Source organism: Sinocyclocheilus anshuiensis, unplaced genomic scaffold (assembly GCF_001515605.1).
Source record: "Sinocyclocheilus anshuiensis isolate Anshui unplaced genomic scaffold, SAMN03320099.WGS_v1.1 scaffold1827, whole genome shotgun sequence".
Classification (NCBI taxonomy): domain Eukaryota; kingdom Metazoa; phylum Chordata; class Actinopteri; order Cypriniformes; family Cyprinidae; genus Sinocyclocheilus; species Sinocyclocheilus anshuiensis.
Genome location: NW_015552696.1, coordinates 77,730 through 96,366, shown reverse-complemented (window position 1 = coordinate 96,366; position 18,637 = coordinate 77,730). Strand labels below are relative to the sequence as shown.

Here is an 18,637-nt window from a genome sequence, read left to right as displayed (position 1 = left end):
TGTACACAAGTTTGTGGCCATTCTCCTGTTGTGGCAAATTCATATCCATAGGATATAATATATATATAATAAAAGTATGATAATAAGCACTACACAGGCGCGTAATGGCAAAGTTAAAGAGGTAAAAAAAAAAGATTAAAAAGCAACTAAGAACGCGACGCAAAGACGGAGCTACTGGAAAAGCCGCCTGCTCGCGCTGGCGCCGGAATGTGTCAGAAAGCAATTCGCATTCATCTAAAACAGCCATGCTGAGTCACTTTGTCTGGTCATTGCTCTGCAAAGATGGGAACAGCCCAAAATAAACATTGGTGAACACAATCTTTGCCAAACACATTGCAGCTCAAGACATTTATAATCAGAGAACATTCTAGAACATGTTGACATTAAGCAAGAAATCCGCTCCATGTATGATTTTTGTTCTAATAAAACATATAATTGATTTCCTTAAAACACTTGTTTTCGCAACATATTGGCACTCATCTCCCCAAACAGAAGATTACTATCACCTGCTCTCACATTACCAAACCAAACCACAGAGAAGGCAAGAGCACATGCCATGCTGTGACTGGATGAAAATCTGAAAGCGATTTCTGTCATGTGACACATGAAACCAGTCACAGTTTGAACTCTTATGAGTTTGTAGGAGCAGAAGGATCCCAAGGTCTTTATAAAAAGCACTTAAGTATTGTTAGGTTACACTTTATTTTAAGGTGTCCTTGTTACATTGTAATTACACATTTAAGTATAATTAAGTAAAATAATTAACTACATGTACTTACTATTTGGTTAGGGTTGAGGTTTGGCTTAGAGTTGCTTGTATGTTATTATGCATAATTCATTATTATAATAGTAAGTACATGTAACTTGTAACTAATACACATTCAAATAAAGTGTTATTTATTAAAATAAAGTATTTATTTAATTATTATAATGAGAACTGATTATGAACAAGATTTCTAGTAAATGTCACATTTCACTTGCAGGTTCATCACCTGTTGTATGCAGGGCTGGCAATGTCTATATTTCAGAGTTGAATAAAATAAAAGAAGCATTATTTAATTGTAATATAATATAATTAATATAAAATGACAATGCAGTTTGATTTAAAGGTGTGTCAGCCACATTGCACAGATTATGTCAATTTGTAAAGTGCTGCGAAAAGAGTAAGCACAAAGTTATTCTATATGCTACTCAGTGTGTAGAAGGAGCTGTTTGTAATTACATATCGTGCTTCATATACTAATCATTTATAATAACATGCAAGAGCCTATGTGACATGGACGCTATAATGTAAAGTGTCACCCTCTATTTCTGCCGTGACTTTGTCATGCAGGGCCGGTGACCGCACAGTTTACAAATGAGAGGACACGCCCACTGACCCCGACAGTCCAGAAATAAGTGCGTCTCCATTGGCCAATCACAGGCTGCCTAATTCATTTCGACCAATCCGATCGATCACAGTTATCGAAAACTGCTCGTCATACTCCAGTATATACAGCATGACATCAGTGTGATGTAATCCCTGGGGTCCTGGGTGCATTTAAACCCCCTTCATTCACCCTCTCCTCATTTCAAACAGAGTTTCACTCTTGCGAGCTGTGGAGCAGCAAATCTTCATTTTTCAAAAAGTGATATTCTTCAAACTCAAAGTGTCCATTATGAAGTCGCGACTACATTCGTCAGGGGACTGAGAATTAAAAACGGGGACCGGCCGCCTTGTAAACCGTAAATCGCATAATCCATCACCGTCCTGACAGAAGATCACTTTTCACAAGCATCTGTGAAAGCCTGTCTGTTTTCTTCCCAAACTCCATCCAGGTTTTGATCTGCTTCACAGCGAAGGCGCCTCTGACACTCTCCCGCGAAAGTGACGAGCTGTGAATTTCCAGCATTGCAAGTATAAAAGTCCATCATGAGCAATTACACACATTTAGAGGATCTGCCGCCACAATACTACAAGGGCACAGACTTCGGGGAAGAGGAAGAGGAGGAGATGCCAGCGACAGAGAAGGAGCTGGCCGAGGACGCGCCGTGGAAGAAGATCCAGCAGAACACCTTCACCAGATGGTGCAATGAACATCTCAAATGCGTCAATAAGAGCCTCACTGACCTCCAGAGAGACCTGAGCGATGGCCTCAAGCTCATCTCGCTCCTGGAGGTCCTCAGTCAGAAGAAAATGTACAGAAAGCATCACGCCAGACCAAACTTCAGACAAATGAAGCTGGAGAACGTGTCGGTGGCGCTGGAGTTTCTGGACCGGGAGCGAATCAAACTAGTGTCGATAGGTAAGATCCGCTTTAAACAAGAATAATCTTGATTTTTTATTTATTTTTTTTTAATTCAGTTTATTCAAACTTTGAAGGAAGAGTTGCAAATATCGTCCCAACTTCGGTGATATTTTACAACGACTTTCATTAATAACTTTAACAAACGTTATTTGATTATAGCTATAGTAACAGATCTAACAATTAAGAGATAATTATTGTGCATTCAAATAACTAAAAACCTGATGATTATAATAATCAATATAATAATAATAATAAACAAATGTAGACTCTAAAAATCTGAAACCTTTATATTAAAGGGATAGTTCACCCAAAAAGTCTGTCATCATTTATTCACCCTCATGTCGTTCCAAACCTGTTGAACACAAAAGAAGATATTTTGAAGATTGCTGGTAATCAAACAGTTGGTGGTTGCCATTGACTTCCATAGTAGGAAAAAAAATACTATGGAAGTCAATGGCAACCACCAACTGTTTGATTACCAGCAATCTTCAAAATATCTTCTTTTGTGTTCAACATAAGAAAGCAACTCATGCAGGGTTGGAACGACGTGAGGGTGAGTAAATGATGACAGAATTCTCATTTTTGGGTGAACTATCCCTTTAACTGATTTTATTCACTAATATTATAAATATGACTGAATAGAAGAGCACTAGATTAGGCTATACCAGACCAAGTGCAAGTCGTTTTTAAGTTCAGGTTTTTAAAAAGCTCCTTAATATAACAACTTGCCCCTTTTTACGTTTGAAAGCACATCAACAGCCAATCTATTTAACATTAAAACATCTTATGAATTACTTCTGATTTATTCATGACTCATTGTTTATTAATAGCTTATTAATAGAAGTGAAGTTATCACACACTAATGTGTTTTGTATCTGCACAACAGTAAGCATGACTCTGTCACAAACACACAAGCCTGCTCATAAACCTTATCAGCGGTCAAATGCTCACTGCTTTACCTCACTCTCTTAAAGTTGAGCTGTCAGAGTCTGGGAGCAGTAACGTTATATCAGCAGCATGTACAAGTAGCTCACATTGGACTTCCATGTGTCAGTGAAATGGAAAATAGTTCAGCTTGTTTGAGTAAAGGTGAAAGTTTGTATCGGATAAGCATTGCAGAGTAGCTTGTTGGAGTAGTAATGAATACTGAGTAAACTGCAATGCAGTTACCTCATTGTGATTTATGTTTAGAGCCGCTTATACAGAAAATGACTCGCTGTAAACCAGTGGTGTGAATGTGTTTAGGGGAGACCTGACTCCTTAACAACGTGAGTCTGGATGTCAGTGTTGGTACTGAGACACTGAGACAGAACTACTATTAATACAAATAGCTATTTTTTTGCACTTTTATAATCTTTGAAGTACAATGCTGTTTGAATATGGTTGTCGTTGAATATAATGGTGTATACTGTAAAAGTACCATGTTAATACCAGCTGTTAGTCCATTTGCTCACTTAGTTTCCTCTTGATTGTCTTGGACCTGTGCAGACAGCAAAGCTATTGTAGATGGGAACCTGAAGCTGATTCTGGGTCTCATCTGGACACTCATTCTCCATTACTCCATCTCCATGCCCATGTGGGAAGATGAGGACGATGAAGAGGTTAAGAAGCTCACTCCCAAACAAAGGCTGCTGGGCTGGATTCAGAACAAGGTACCGGAGCTGCCTATTAACAACTTTCACAAGGACTGGAGGGATGGCAAGGCCCTCGGTGCCCTCGTGGACAACTGTGCCCCTGGTAAGTTCACATTCTGACATAACCAAGCTTGACCAAGTTTGACTTTGGGCAGTTGTGATTGGGTGAGGAAATGCAACAATATATATATATTTTTTCAAGATTGTAAGATTTTGGGTTATAAGGTAGTTCAGATTCACTACTTAGACCATATTTCATTGTTCATTTGTGTTTACATTTTCTGGCATAAGGGCAAATACACAACATCATTTATTTAATAAATATAATATATAGTGCCAGTGCCAATATAAAATCAGTAAAGTATATAAGCTATGTAATAAATTCAATAGTAAAAATCTGAATAATGTGAGGATATGTATATCCTCTTTTTTCACTTTCCTTTTAGAGAGCTCAGTCCATTTTTGCCATTAGCAAGAACAAATATAAGTAAAACCTGTATTATAAGAATGCATAAATTAAACAATACAATAGAGAATGAGAGCTTCCTATATTTACTGCATCTAAATCATAACCTATTTTCTGAGCAACTCTTTGCTCACATGGAGGCTTACTGAGAAAAGAAGGGTAATGAACTAAAGTGTTTACTTCGGTGTAGCTGAAATGAAACAGTCCCTGCGAGACTGTCATGACCATACAGGGTGCTGCTGGCTTTTGACAACTCACAGCATAACTGTTATCATTATATATTTAGGTTACATTATAAGTCTCTTTAGACATATTTACAAACAATTTCTAAGCAACAGACCAGGTTTATGGGAGGCCTGATATCATATTTGATTTCACTTTTTTAATATATTTTCTGTGGCCTAAATCTTTAAAGGAGAACTTAAATGATACACTCGTATAATTTGAACTCTTTGCGTAGGCCTGTGCCCTGACTGGCAAACATGGGACCCCAACAAACCCGTTGCAAATGCTCGTGAGGCCATGCAGCAGGCCGATGACTGGCTCGGCGTGCCTCAGGTGAACATCCACTCAACATAAACACCACATGTTCAGCCAATAGATTTTTTACTCTACTTCAGGCTACAAGGAAGGTAGTGTCTAGGCATGGGGTTGTGTAAAATGTTAGTGGTTCCAGCAGTTTGACACAGTGCTGCCTGCTCCATTATCCTCATGGGATAAGTGTGAGATGCCACGCATGGTGTAGGGTATGTTTCATAAATTCTTGCTGACTGTTGAGGAGATGTGGGAGGGGTCTGGCTCCTAGTAAATCCTGTCCTTGACTTGTTGAAGGCTGCTCTCAAACCTCAGCACTCTGTGGAGAAATATAGTATCTGAAGAAATTGCCACTGCCTTGTGATGGTAGAACAAACGTGATGGTGAAAAGAAAATGCACTGTTATGATTCTCGTCATAAATGGGCCTTATGACTAGTTACTTCTCCAATGGAAATTTAATGTAGTGGTTTTCTGAGCACAAACATACGCAACTTAAAAGCAATGATTACTGAATAAGGACCACTATACATGCAATGCTATAATAAATCTTTGATCTATAGGTGATAGCTCCAGAGGAAATCGTGGATCCAGATGTGGATGAGCATTCAGTGATGACGTACCTCTCCCAGTTTCCCAAAGCTAAACTAAAGCCTGGAGCCCCTCTCAAGCCAAGGCAGCTGTACCCCAAAAAGGCCAAGGCCTATGGACCAGGTGAGCAAACTACAGGCTCATAAACCAAGTGCAGTTGTCTTAAAACATCACAAAAAGTGCTCTGTCAACACAAGCTCACAGAGCATTTTTGAGCTACACATAGAAATTATTAAGTTGATTGAATTTTAAAATATCAGTTATTTAGCCTTTATTTTGGTACTTTGGATACTTTGTTTGCATGCAGTCAAGCATGCAATGAGTAGATCCTGAGTATTGCTGTTGAAAGCTTGTGTATGACAGTTTTATCTGTATTTTTTTCTCATGAAAACAGGTATTGAGCCTCAGGGGAACATGGTTTTGAAGCCAGCTGTTTTTACTGTGGAAACACTGGAGGCAGGACTTGGAGAAGTGATCGTGTATGTAGAGGACCCAGAGGGTCACACTGAGGAGGTGAGACATGACAGATGTTTACGCTCTGTAATTATCGCATCAATGTGAAACAAACCATCAATGACATTTTAAACTAGAATCCGTATTTTAATTGCGTTAGGCTAAAGTTGTCCCCAACAATGACAAGAAAAGAACATTCTCTGTCACCTATGTGCCCAAAGTTGAGGGGCCCCACAAGGTAAGCATTAGTACAAGAACATGGTTGACCGTTTAGTGTCCATTTGAGCGTGTAATCTGTAAAATAATTTGCTTTCAGTGGCATGGTTGTTTATTTATTCTTATATATCACAGGTGAAAGTACTCTTCGCTGGTCAGGACATTGATAAGAGCCCCTTCATGGTGAATGTGGCAAAGGCTCTGGGTGATCCCAAAAAAGTTCAGGCTCGAGGTCCAGGTCTGGAGCCAGTGGGCAATGTGGCCAATAAGCCTACTTATTTTGACATCTACACTGCAGGTGAGGAGAACGCACAGACTTGTCTTGGAAGAGCCTTTTCTATATGAAGGTGAACTCAAGATCCTGTCTCACCATTTTCAGGTGCTGGGGCTGGAGATGTTAGTGTGGTCATCGTTGACCCTCAGAATAAAAACAACACAGTGGAAGTTCATCTGGAAAACAAGGGTGATAACATCTTCCGTTGCACCTACAAACCTCTGCATGAAGGGCCGCACACCATCCATGTGAGCTTTGCTGGGCAGCCAATACCCAACAGCCCCTTTAAAGTGCAAGTCTCTGAGGGTAAGTGTCTGATAACTTTCCTTTCTTACATATCTTGCTGTCTTATTAAGATATTCCTCAAATATCTTTAAATGTGTCAGTCATATTGGAACAGTACATGGGCAACAGTCAAAAACAGACAAAGAATCTCCCCACAACCCAAAAAACAATTGTTTATTTTGTAGCACACCCTAAACCTTCTTCTGGGGCTCCGAAGCAGGTACTCGCACTTACAAAGAAAGGTGCGCTGCCGCTCGACTTTGGCAACAGTAGGCAGCAGTATCTAAGCTTAGCTTTTTGCTTGTTCGCAGCAGCTTGATTCCTGCCATACATCAAAGCACCCACTTTGAGGCATGGTAGGAAAGAGGCAAAAGTTAGTGAGTAAGTGTGTTTGTATTGGAGGAACACAGAGCGGCAAAGACTGACAACATGAACTTATGCTTAAAGCACGGGATATTTGCCTGAGTGTCATGTAAAAAAAAAGCAGATTTTTTATATATTTTTATACGTCTTTTTGTAATAGATCATCAAAATTACCTTTCCAGTAATCAATGACCAATAATCTGGCATTATAAAGCTGATATTGTATTTTATGGATGTTCTGTGTACTGCATATTTTCATTTATCATATTTGACTCGCTCTGTATGAGGATCTGTGACAACTGAACAAAGCAGCATTGCAGTTTTCCAGTTCGTCATCAAAGCAACTCGTCAGATGCTCAGCACCTCGCTTGATCTTACTAACACTGCTTCGGTCTGTGCATTTGGAGAAGTTTTGGGCATTTTCTAATCTGTTTGCTTTGTTTTTCCCCATCAGCCAGCAATGCAAATGCCTGCCGTGCCACTGGAAGAGGACTGCAGCCTAAGGGCGTTCGGGTAAAGGAGGTGGCAGATTTCACTGTTTTTACCAAAGGAGCAGGAACTGGAGAACTGAAGGTCTCTGTTAAAGGGCCTGGTGAGTCATTTTTAAATTTGCTGTTTTTCAAGGGTGTAATTCTTAGTCTGTTTGCTCATCATTTAATACACCTGTGTTTAGAAAATGCTGACGACTGAATGTGTATGTTTTCAGGAGGTGTAGAGGTGCCTGTGAAAGTACGAGATGTTGGTGATGGAGTGTACAAGTGTGATTATTCTCCTGTTAAGCCTGGAAAATATAATGTGAACATCACATGGGGAGGCCAACCTATTCCACGCAGGTGGGAGCTAATAGGATAACCTAGTTTATCCACTGTAATACAAATATACTCACCTTTTTACGTCAAAGTTTCCAGCCCTATATTGTTTATTTTAGCCCATTTGAAGTGGAGGTCAGCAAGGAAGCTGGACCCCAGAAGGTGCGGGCTTGGGGTCCTGGCTTGAAGACAGGAATGGTTGGCAAGTCAGCTGACTTTGTTGTTGAGGCTATTGGTACAGAAGTAGGATCCCTAGGTAGGTAATTCTAGATGAGGAAGAGCATAATTAAGATTTTCTTGTATGCATGCAACAAATGTTTACATGTTATCACTTTCTTTAAAGGGTTTTCTATTGAGGGCCCCTCTCAAGCAAAGATAGAGTGTGATGATAAAGGTGACGGTTCCTGTGATGTGCGTTACTGGCCCACTGAACCCGGAGATTATGCGGTTCATGTCGTCTGTGATGATGAAGATATCAAAGACAGCCCCTTCATGGCCCATATACTTCCAGCAGCTAATGATGTCTTTCCTGAGAAGGTGATTAACATATGGAAATAATGCTCAAAGACAGTCACCTCTTATTTTCTTAACTTTTGCTGTCAGTGTCAGTGTTAATGATCTGAAGGATCTCATGTGCAGGTTAAAGCATTTGGGCCAGGCCTGGAGCCCACTGGAGTTATTGTCAACAAATCAACACAATTCACTGTTGATGCTCGACAAGCTGGCAAAGGCAGTCTGAAGATCTATGCTCAGGTGTGTCCATGTGTAATAGTCTCAATGTTTTCCTTTGGAAATGATGGCAGGCTATGGTTAAACATCAGTCCTGTAAGTAGAGTCAGCGTTACAGGGTAACAGAGGACAAGACTCATAACATGTGTACCAGTCAAACCAATGAATCATTGAAAATGAATAATTTTGTTTCTGCAAACTGGCTAAATGGTGACCTGCTGGGCTTTTCTTCTAGGACGCTGAAGGCTGTGTGATTGACATTCAGATTACTGATAAGGGAGATGGCGCTTTTGTTTGTACGTATGTTCCTACCAAACCAGTGAAGCACACCATCATAATTACCTGGGGGGAGGTCAATGTACCCAAGAGTCCCTTTAGAGTGAGTATTCCCAGTGTAGTATTTTAGTTTGCATTATGCTGTGATGGAGCAACACCATTAGATGAGTCATTGTTTGAGATTTAACATTATTGTTTGCACATTATTGCTTAAAACTCTGTCTTTTAAAGGTTCTTGTTGGTGAAGGCTGTCACCCCGACAAAGTGAAGGTCTTTGGGCCTGGAGTTGAGAAAACTGGCCTAAAGGCGAATGAGCCCACCTACTTCACTGTTGACTGCAGCGAAGCCGGCCAAGGTTTGCAAAACAGTTTATTTCTTCTCTTTATATGACACAGTAAAAGAGTGTTAGTGTTGCTAACCATTCTGACTATATTGTAGGTGATATCAGCATTGGGATCAAATGTGCCCCAGGTGTGTTGAGTCCAGCAGAGGCAGATACCGATTTTGAGATCATAAAAAATGATAATGACACCTTCACTGTCAAGTACACGCCCCCTGGCCCTGGCTGTTACACCATCATGGTGCTCTTTACAGATCAGGTAAAGCAGCCTTCTTGCTCCTTGCCAAAAACCAATTGTACACTAAGGCTAAGTGAACATCTCAAACTCTTCTCTGCTTAATGCAGGAAATCCCCAATAGCCCATTCAAAGTCAAGGTGGATCCTTCTCATGATGCTGGCAAAGTCAGGGCCGAAGGTCCTGGACTGAACAAGACAGGTGGGTGTAAGCAACAACATTGACACCTTAAGCCCCAGAGAAATGAGTTTTAATTGACACAGCCCTGTTTTACAGGCGTTCAAGTCGATATTCCAACCCATTTCACCATCTTCACGAAGGGAGCAGGAAAGGCTAAACCAGAGGTGCAGTTCAAAACTTCTGCCAAAGGAAACGCTGTTAAAGATTTTGAGATCATTGATAATCACGACTACTCCTACACTGTGAAGTACACTGCTCTCCATCAGGTCAGGGGTCACTAACATCTATTCCATTTTGCTTTTATTTTGAATGTGAATGTTATTACGATGGGAAAAGTTACGTCTCGCCAAATGCTTAATCTTCTGCAAAATAGGGTGAGATGGCTGTCATGGTCACACATGGCGGAGATCCCATTCCTAAAAGCCCTTTCAAAATCACAGTCGCCCCTCCACTCGATCTTGGCAAAGTCAAAGTTCAAGGCCTTAATGAAAGTAAGCACTTTAACTCAACAGTTAAACCTGAACTATCAACCATAAGTGCATACTGCTCCAATGCTTACTAAACTGCTATTTGTGTTGCAGAAGTGGAAGTTGGAAAGGACCAGGAGTTTATTGTTAGCACGAAAGGGGCAGGTGGACAGGGTAAGGTAAATGTGACCATAACCTCACCCTCTGGTAGACCAATACCTTGTAAGTTGGAATCAGACAAGACCAAAGAGGCCACCTGTGTGAAATACATCCCACCCGAAGAGGGTCATTACAAGGTGGACATCAGCTATGATGGGAACCCCGTTCCAGGAAGTCCCTTCGCTGTAGAGGGACTCATGCCTGCTGATCCCTCAAAGGTAAGATATTGGGAATTACTTATTGGGAATAATAGGTTTCTTTTAGAGATTCAGAGATCGACCAGCCAGGGACTGGAATTAGCCGATTTTCCACATGATTGGACCGGTGTAAACATGTTTTGCAATTGAGAGAGGATTTTACTTGCCCAACCATACAGGAAATCTGATTAAAACGTCAATAACAAAAATAACTAGGAAAGCACTGAAACTTGGCCATCAAATTTTTTTGCGCGAGAATGATTAAGATTTTATTGTATTCAGTGTAAACAGCGAATTATAATGTATTTATGTTGTGCAGATGAGGCTCATGCAGCCTGAATAAGAGAGACTCATGCAGAAATCAAAACAAATGAGCAACACAGAAAGTTATTATGGAGCCCAGTAGGGAAAAAAACAATCCGTGGCAATGGTTTTGAAATTCGTCCTTTCAATTTATAAACCGTACTCACAAATTCTTGAAACTGTTCCCTCGGTTTAACAAATCGTGCCCACAGATTAATAAACCGTACCCACGAATTTCCAATCCGTGCGCTCAGATTTTGTAAACCGTACCTTCGGTTTTTCAATCCATACCCACAAATTCATAATCCGTGTGCACGCTTTCACCATCTATTCCCACGGGATTGTAAACTGTACTCACAGATTTGTGGCCCCGCCCCCAGTCTTTGCCGGCAGATTCAACCAGGCCACCTGTTTAGGTGCGGGATGCATTGTATTGTGTTTAAACTTTATTTTTCATAGTATATGAGACCATGATCCACACTCACAAAATAGTCTTCTTTTTAGCGTTTATTTTACATTAATCACCAGGATAAAACACCATCACCTGTGATTTAACTATTGATGATTAATGTAAAATAAATGCTAAAAAGAAGACTATTTTGCGAGTGCGGATCATGGTCTCATATAAGTAATTGAATAGATTAACGCACCAAAATAAAATATTAGGCTAAGTGACGGAAGAGCGCGGTGCAAATGAGAAGTTAAAACGCAATACAAAACAAATGATGTACACGTTATATTTTCATTCAATTGCGCTCTGGCTGAATGCAATGCTATAATAGGCCTAGTTATTTAAAAATAACATTAACCAGTGAAGCCTGTTACATGCATCTAACTCTGGAGGAAAAAGCTTAGTATAATAAAATTACCAAAACAAGTCTTCATGTTAAGAATGAATAGTACACAAACACATTTCCAAATCTGTAAAAGGTTATTTAAAAAAAAAAAAACATTCATGAATTATTTTATGATAAACATTTTACTGTCTTAAGTGCATTCATTTATAGTTATAAATTAATATAATAATAATAACAATAATAACATCAACAATAATAATAATAATAATAGTAATTATTATTATTATTATTTTATTGTTATTACTAGGCTATTGTTATTATTACATTTAGACTACATATGCATCTAGAAGAAGCTTTTATCCAAAACGACTTACAAAAGAGGAACGAAGCAATTAGTCAAAATTCAGTCACAACACAATGTTTTTTAGACAATAATAATAAAGTTCTAAGATTTTCACAAATAAACACTAAAAGATTTTGACGCACATCATTCTTATTAAGTAATTGTATTCCACCTCGTACCCGCTACAGTAAGCAGTTAAGACAATTTGATGTATTCCACTTAATAATGCACAATAAAACAATATACAATAAGATTCGTTAACACGTGGCCTACCTGGGAGCTTGCTGTTCTTCTAAGATGAGTCCGTGAGTACAGTTTACAAACCCGTGGGAATGGATTGTGAAAGCGTGCACACAGATTATGAATTTGTGGGTACAGATTAAAAAAAGGTACGGTTTACAAAATCTGAGCGCACGGATTGGAAATTCGTGGGTACGGTTTATTAATCTGTGGGCACGATTTGTTAAACCTAGGGAACAAAAAGATTTTAAAAATCTTGAGTACGGTTTATAAGTCTTCCCGGGCTCCGTACGTTATAGATGCATACTGCGGTGAAAAAAGAAAAGAAAGAAAGCAACATAAAAACAATATATAAACAATGTGACATTGATTTTATATAATAGACAAGAATTTAATTTAAGTGACTTGCTTTTTAGACACAATATTGACTGTTTTTGCTAAATTTCGCTGATGAAAATAGTTCCATTTCCTTACTGAATGAATCCACATTTTTGAACGAATCTAGTAAGTCAATGATTCAGTAACCCATTCATAAAGAGTTGTCTCGTTTCTGAATGAATCAGCTGTTTGAACGAATTGGTTGAATGAATGACTCACTCATTAAAACAGTATTTTGCCACCACCTACTGGAGGTTTTATTTCTACCTTTTAAGTAGAGTTGTTTAAGTGAAAGAACATCTGTAACTTAGTCCAGATTTGGGGAATTGTAATGTTTAATAATTTATTTTATTATGTAAATAATTTTTTGCATTGAACAAAAGTATAGATTATGATAAATATATGCTGTCACTTATAGTTCTTAGAAAGAAAATCGGAACAAAAATTCTTCAGTTCCCCTTCTAAATTTGGTAAATTCTTACAAAAAAATCAGAAATCAGAATCGTCCAAGAAAATTGCAATCGGTGCATCTCTAGTTTCTTTGCAATATTATATGAGCTCTATCATTTCACGTTACTGGATTTCCCACTAGGTTCGTGCATATGGACCAGGACTTAAGGGTGGTGTTGTGGGTCAGCCAGCAGGGTTTACTATTGACACGAAAGGAGCTGGTGCTGGTGGTCTGGGTCTAACACTGGAAGGCCCCTGTGAGGCTAAGATTGAGTGCCAAGACAACGGTGATGGGACCTGCTCTGTTGTCTACCTGCCCACAGAGGCTGGTGACTACAACATCAACATCCTATATGGGGAAGCTCATATCCCCGGCTCTCCTTTTAAAGCTGCTGTCAAGCCAGCTCTGGATGCTGGCAAAGTTATAGTGAGTGGACCAGGAGTGGAGCGGGCTAAAGCTGGTGAGGTGGCCACTTTCACAGTGGACTGCAGTAGAGCCGGGGAGGCTGAACTCACCATTGAGATTGTGTCGGATTCAGGGGCTCAAGCTGAAGTTTGCATTCAAAAGAACAATGATGGGACATTTTCTGTCACCTACACCCCTCTCTTTCATGGCGTACACACCATCACCATTAAATATGGAGGTCAGCAGGTGCCCAAGAGCCCCATACGTGTTCAGGTGGAGCCATCTGTGGACACAAGTGGGATTAAAGTGTACGGACCAGGAGTTGAACCCAGAGGTAGAAACTTTAATGACAGCTTTTTGTCCTTACCTTTATCAGTTATACCTCATTGTCCTGTTTTTCTGTCACTCAAGGGGTCCTTAAGGAGGTGACCACACACTTCATTGTGGATGCCAGGGCCCAGACTAAGACCAAAGGAAGAAATCATGTTAAGATTTGCATCATCAGTCCATCAGGCACAAACACAGACAGCAGGTGCCCAAGAGCCCCATACGTGTTCAGGTGGAGCCATCTGTGGACACAAGTGGGATTAAAGTGTACGGACCAGGAGTCGAGCCCAGAGGTAGTATTTGAAAACTTTAACCACAACTTTCTGTGATTACCTTTCCAACCACAACTTAGTTATACCATATTTTCCCATTTTTCTGTCACTCAAGGGGTCCTTAAGGAGGTGACAACACACTTCATTGTGGATGCCCGAGCCCAGACTAAGACCAAGGGAGGAAATCATGTTAAGATTCGCATTATCAATCCATCAGGCGCAAACACAGATGCATATATCACTGATAAGGGTGACGGCACATACAGAGTGGAATACACTGCTTTTGAGGATGGTACGTCATGAAAACACTGAACAAATGAGTTTAAGGGAAAAAAAGTGAAGGCCTTCAGAAAAGTGTTTGAATTATTTGGTAACACTTCAGTTTAGGGACCAGTTCTCACTATTGACTAGTTGCTTATTAGCATGCATATTACCAGCATATTGGCTGTTTATTAGTTACTTATAAAGCACGTATTAATGGCTTATTCTGCACCATATTGTACTTGACTATATTTTACTCTTGATCATATTTTAGATCTCTTAATCTTACCCGATACCTAAACTAAACAATTACCTTACTGACTATTAATAAGCAGCAAATTAGGAGTTTATTGAGGCAAAAGTCACAGTTAATAGTTAGTTAATAATGAGAACTGGTCCCCAAACTAAAGTGTGACCAATTATTTTATATATAAATACAAGTGAATGCAAGTTGTAGGTTTTCACAGTAGATATGTAGTAGATGGTGAAGGAATCCTATCAGAAACAGATGCTTGTATGTATATAATAAATCTGGGATTGGGTATGTATAAAAACAGACCATGGCATGTTTTTAGAAGCTTTCAGAGCTTAAGGGGAACTGAATGAGAGCATATGACAGATGCAGGGAGAGTTTCTAAATAGGAAATGCATTATAAAAAGAGATCATTAAATAGTTGTGTGCCTGTCTTGGGCCTGCCACACAGTTGTACAGAAATACAGCTTGTATTAATACTAGCGACAGCTGCAGTTCACAGTTAAAACAGAGCAGATAGCAAAATCTATATGCTATAAAACTCTGAATATTAACTAGACTATAACTATAGAAAAACATGTTTACCACAGCTGTATCTTATGAAGTAAGCATAAACCAGAATTCTTTCAATTAAAGCAATTCTTTGATTTGTGTAGGTTTGCACCTGATCGAGGTCTTTTATGATGATGTTGCTGTTCCCAAGAGCCCCTTTAAGGTGTCAGTTGTGGAAGGTTGTGACCCAACACGTGTTCGAGCTTATGGCCCGGGCCTGGAAGGTGGGCTAGTTAACAAACCCAACTGCTTCACAGTGGAGACAAGGTATGGGGTCTATACTTTAAGCATATAATCATTGGTGCCTGACGAGAAAATCATATTTGCTTTAAAGATGGATTATATTTGAGTTATTTATGTCTCATCGTACATCCATGTTTATGATTTTAAGGGGCGCTGGGATGGGTGGTTTGGGCTTGACCATTGAAGGAGCATCAGAAGCCAAAATGTTCTGTAAGGACAACAAAGATGGTAGTTGCAGTGTTGAATACATGCCTTTCACTGCTGGAGACTATGATATTAATATCAATTACGGAGGCCAGCCTATTCCAGGTAGAATATCTAAATACCTATAAATACATCAATTACCTATAGAATATTACTGTATTATCTTGTATAGTTGGTTAGTAACTGTATAGTTCTATAGCTGCTTTATTGCTGCTGCTTTATTTTTTGGGGGAGTTTAGAGCTGTGTTCTTCTTCTGCTGTTCTCAGGCAGTCCATTCTGGGTGCAGGTTAAGGATGTGGTGGATGTCAGTAAGGTGAAGTGCTCAGGTCCTGGACTCGCTAACAGAGTTACCGCACATGCTCCACAAACCTTCACTGTGGACAGCAGCAAAGCAGGAGTGGCTCCTCTAGAGGTGCAGTTGTATGGACCAAAAGGTACATAACATAAACCCGTCCAGTCCACTATGAATATACTCTGTGCCTAATCACTATGAATATACTCTGCGCCTAGCACACTAAATAAATTGTACTGGAGATTAACTGTAGAAAACTCTATGCTCAATACTTACCCCTGAACAATGGTCTTTCCCTTCGAAATCTTGAACATGTTCGTCTTACAGGAACCCTGGAGCCTGTAGTTGTTAAAAACAACCGGGATGGAACACATACTGTCAACTACACCCCTGCACAGGAGGGGCCACACACTGTGTCTGTCAAATACGCCAACCAAGAGGTACCTAACAGGTAAGATCATAAGTCATGCATTTTAAACTGTATTTAATTGTCATCTTATGACAGTAATAAAAACATAATCAATTCATGTCTCTTTCGCTTTGTGGTTGTTAACAGTCCATTCAAAGTCAATTCAACCCCCACACATGATGCCAGTAAGGTGCGTGCTAGCGGGCCCGGTCTGGACACTAAAGGAGTGGCTGCCAGTCTTCCGGTGGAGTTTACCATTGATGCTCGTGATGCAGGAAAAGGCCTTCTGACAGTTCAAATCCTTGTAAGCCTCTCTTCTTATATGGAAAACCTCAAAACAAGGCATATATTACCAAAGTGCCACATTTAAACATTGTTTCACATTTAAACATTTAGGACCCAGAGGGAAAGCCAAAAAAAGCCAGCATTCAAGACAACAGAGATGGAACCTACACTGTATCTTATGTGCCAGACATGACTGGCTGCTACACCATAACCATTAAGTACGGTGGAGATAACATCCCATACTCACCTTACAATGTCCAAGCCTTTCCCACTGGTGATGCCAGCAAGTGCCTGCTCACAGGTATTGTTTCCATTTTGGTGCTTTCAATGTTTCGCGGTTTCTTTTCGCAACTCTGGTTTTACTAAAATATGCTTGCTTTTTATTTTCAGTGTCTATTGGAGGACATGGTGTTGGTAAGAAATCAGGAAATTTATTTAAGATAGTTTAATTAATTATTGTATAATGGTGGAATATTTTCTGCCATTATAAATGTTCTACCATTACACCAAGTAATACGTTTCCAAGGTTTAATTCTTTGGTTTTAATAATATTTTTATTTGAGCAGAAAGCCTTGGGCCCAATATTAAGATCGCAGAAGAGACATTCATCACTGTGGATGCCAAAGCTGCTGGAAAAGGGAAGGTGACATGTACGGTTCTGACCCCTAATGGCATGGAGCTGGATATGGATGTTACAGAAAATCCAGATGGCACCTTCGACATATATTATACTGCACCCGAGCCAGGAAAATATGTCATCACAATCCGCTTTGGAGGGCAACACATTCCTAAAAGCCCTTTTCAAGTCACGGTGAGTGATATTACTGAACAGGTGTGTCAGACTGTGTATCACTGCCATGATAACGCCATGATAGATAGAGCTACTGATACTGATACCAGGGACATTACAACAGAAAGGGATTTGAATGAGATGGTTAAAATATTCAGTGTTGAAGTGGTGGAAAGACAACAGCACACTGTTTGAAACATTGTGGTTTGTTGATTGTCTTTCTTGTGTTATCTCAGGCTACGGATCAGCCTGTTGTACCGAGAGATGACACAAAGCCCATGTTTCAGCCGCTGAACTTAGTTATCCCATTCACTGTCCAGCAAGGAGAGCTCAGCGGTAACATCTTTAATCATATTAATTTAGAGTAGAAAATGTGACTACTCTTATGTACTGTTTTCTGAAGTGCACCATGTTTGTTTTATTTGCAGGGGAAGTGCGTATGCCTTCTGGTAAGACAGCTCGTCCTTTCATCAGGGACAACAAAGATGGAACAGTCACCGTGCAATTTCAGCCTACAGAGAGAGGCCTGCATGAAATGGATATAAAGTATGATGGCAACCACATCCCAGGTTGGACTCCATTTTGGTATTATGTGCGAAATGGCCAAAAAAGGGTTTGGACACACAAGCCATAGTTAAAATATGTAAATACAAAGTTCTGGCATGAAACTCTAGATGGCGCAGTCTGATCAAACTCGATCTGACATAATGACATCATTATCACATGGCGCAGCTGATTGGTTCTTTTTGTATCAGCAGCCAATGAGCACGCTGCTCAACATTCAAATACTTGGCTAGTGCTTGCTGTAGCAGTTGCAGCACGCTTCAGAAACCCTCCACCTCCCCAGCTCCACCTGTATAGATCTGCTATGGGGTATTCATGTATGCTAAATGGGGGTTATTTTATATATGTTATATGTTCAGCAGCAGTATTTCTTACATGCTCACAGCAGCATGTTGTGGATGTGTTGGCCGTAGCAAGTCTCGGTATTAGCTCTGCTGCAGCAGCAGCAGCTGCATAGCAGATCTATTCTGCCTAGACCAAACACATTAACATTGTCATGTACATTACCATGCCTATGCCTAGGAGAGTTGTCATGACAGAACTTTTATTTGATAATATTAAATTAATTGGCATCTGCAAACACACAATACTTGCAGAGTTTCACGTGTTAATGGCGAATCTAATAACATGAAATACTTTTATGTGGCTAAGGTGTTCAAATTGACATATTAAAGGGGTCATATGACGTTGCTAAAAAAGAACATTATGTTGTGTATTTGGTGTAATGAAATGTGTTTATGCGGTTTAAGGTTAAAAAAACACATTATTTTCCA

The 18,637-nt window shown here is 39.8% G+C and overlaps 1 protein-coding gene across 3 annotated transcripts in view; it reads left to right on the top strand.

Moving 5' to 3' along the window:
- The first annotated feature begins 1,521 nt into the window (after positions 1-1,521).
- LOC107667687 (filamin-C-like) overlaps positions 1,522-18,637 on the top strand; it is a 26,165-nt gene continuing 9,049 nt past the window's right edge. The window contains exons 1-33 of one of the 3 annotated variants that reach the window (XM_016459411.1): positions 1,522-2,285; positions 3,777-4,025; positions 4,849-4,946; positions 5,484-5,634; positions 5,906-6,024; positions 6,125-6,202; positions 6,316-6,478; positions 6,560-6,760; positions 7,557-7,694; positions 7,809-7,935; positions 8,031-8,167; positions 8,255-8,448; positions 8,551-8,664; positions 8,876-9,019; positions 9,148-9,271; positions 9,355-9,515; positions 9,602-9,692; positions 9,768-9,937; positions 10,045-10,162; positions 10,253-10,515; positions 13,148-13,657; positions 13,944-14,031; positions 14,126-14,302; positions 15,181-15,343; positions 15,468-15,628; positions 15,791-15,958; positions 16,144-16,267; positions 16,373-16,529; positions 16,622-16,811; positions 16,901-16,924; positions 17,077-17,321; positions 17,537-17,636; positions 17,729-17,869. In XM_016459411.1, coding sequence (XP_016314897.1) covers positions 1,913-2,285; positions 3,777-4,025; positions 4,849-4,946; positions 5,484-5,634; positions 5,906-6,024; positions 6,125-6,202; positions 6,316-6,478; positions 6,560-6,760; positions 7,557-7,694; positions 7,809-7,935; positions 8,031-8,167; positions 8,255-8,448; positions 8,551-8,664; positions 8,876-9,019; positions 9,148-9,271; positions 9,355-9,515; positions 9,602-9,692; positions 9,768-9,937; positions 10,045-10,162; positions 10,253-10,515; positions 13,148-13,657; positions 13,944-14,031; positions 14,126-14,302; positions 15,181-15,343; positions 15,468-15,628; positions 15,791-15,958; positions 16,144-16,267; positions 16,373-16,529; positions 16,622-16,811; positions 16,901-16,924; positions 17,077-17,321; positions 17,537-17,636; positions 17,729-17,869 — 5,461 coding nt within the window. In that variant the 5' untranslated portion in view covers positions 1,522-1,912. The other 2 variants (XM_016459412.1, XM_016459413.1) reach the window with 2 other exon arrangements.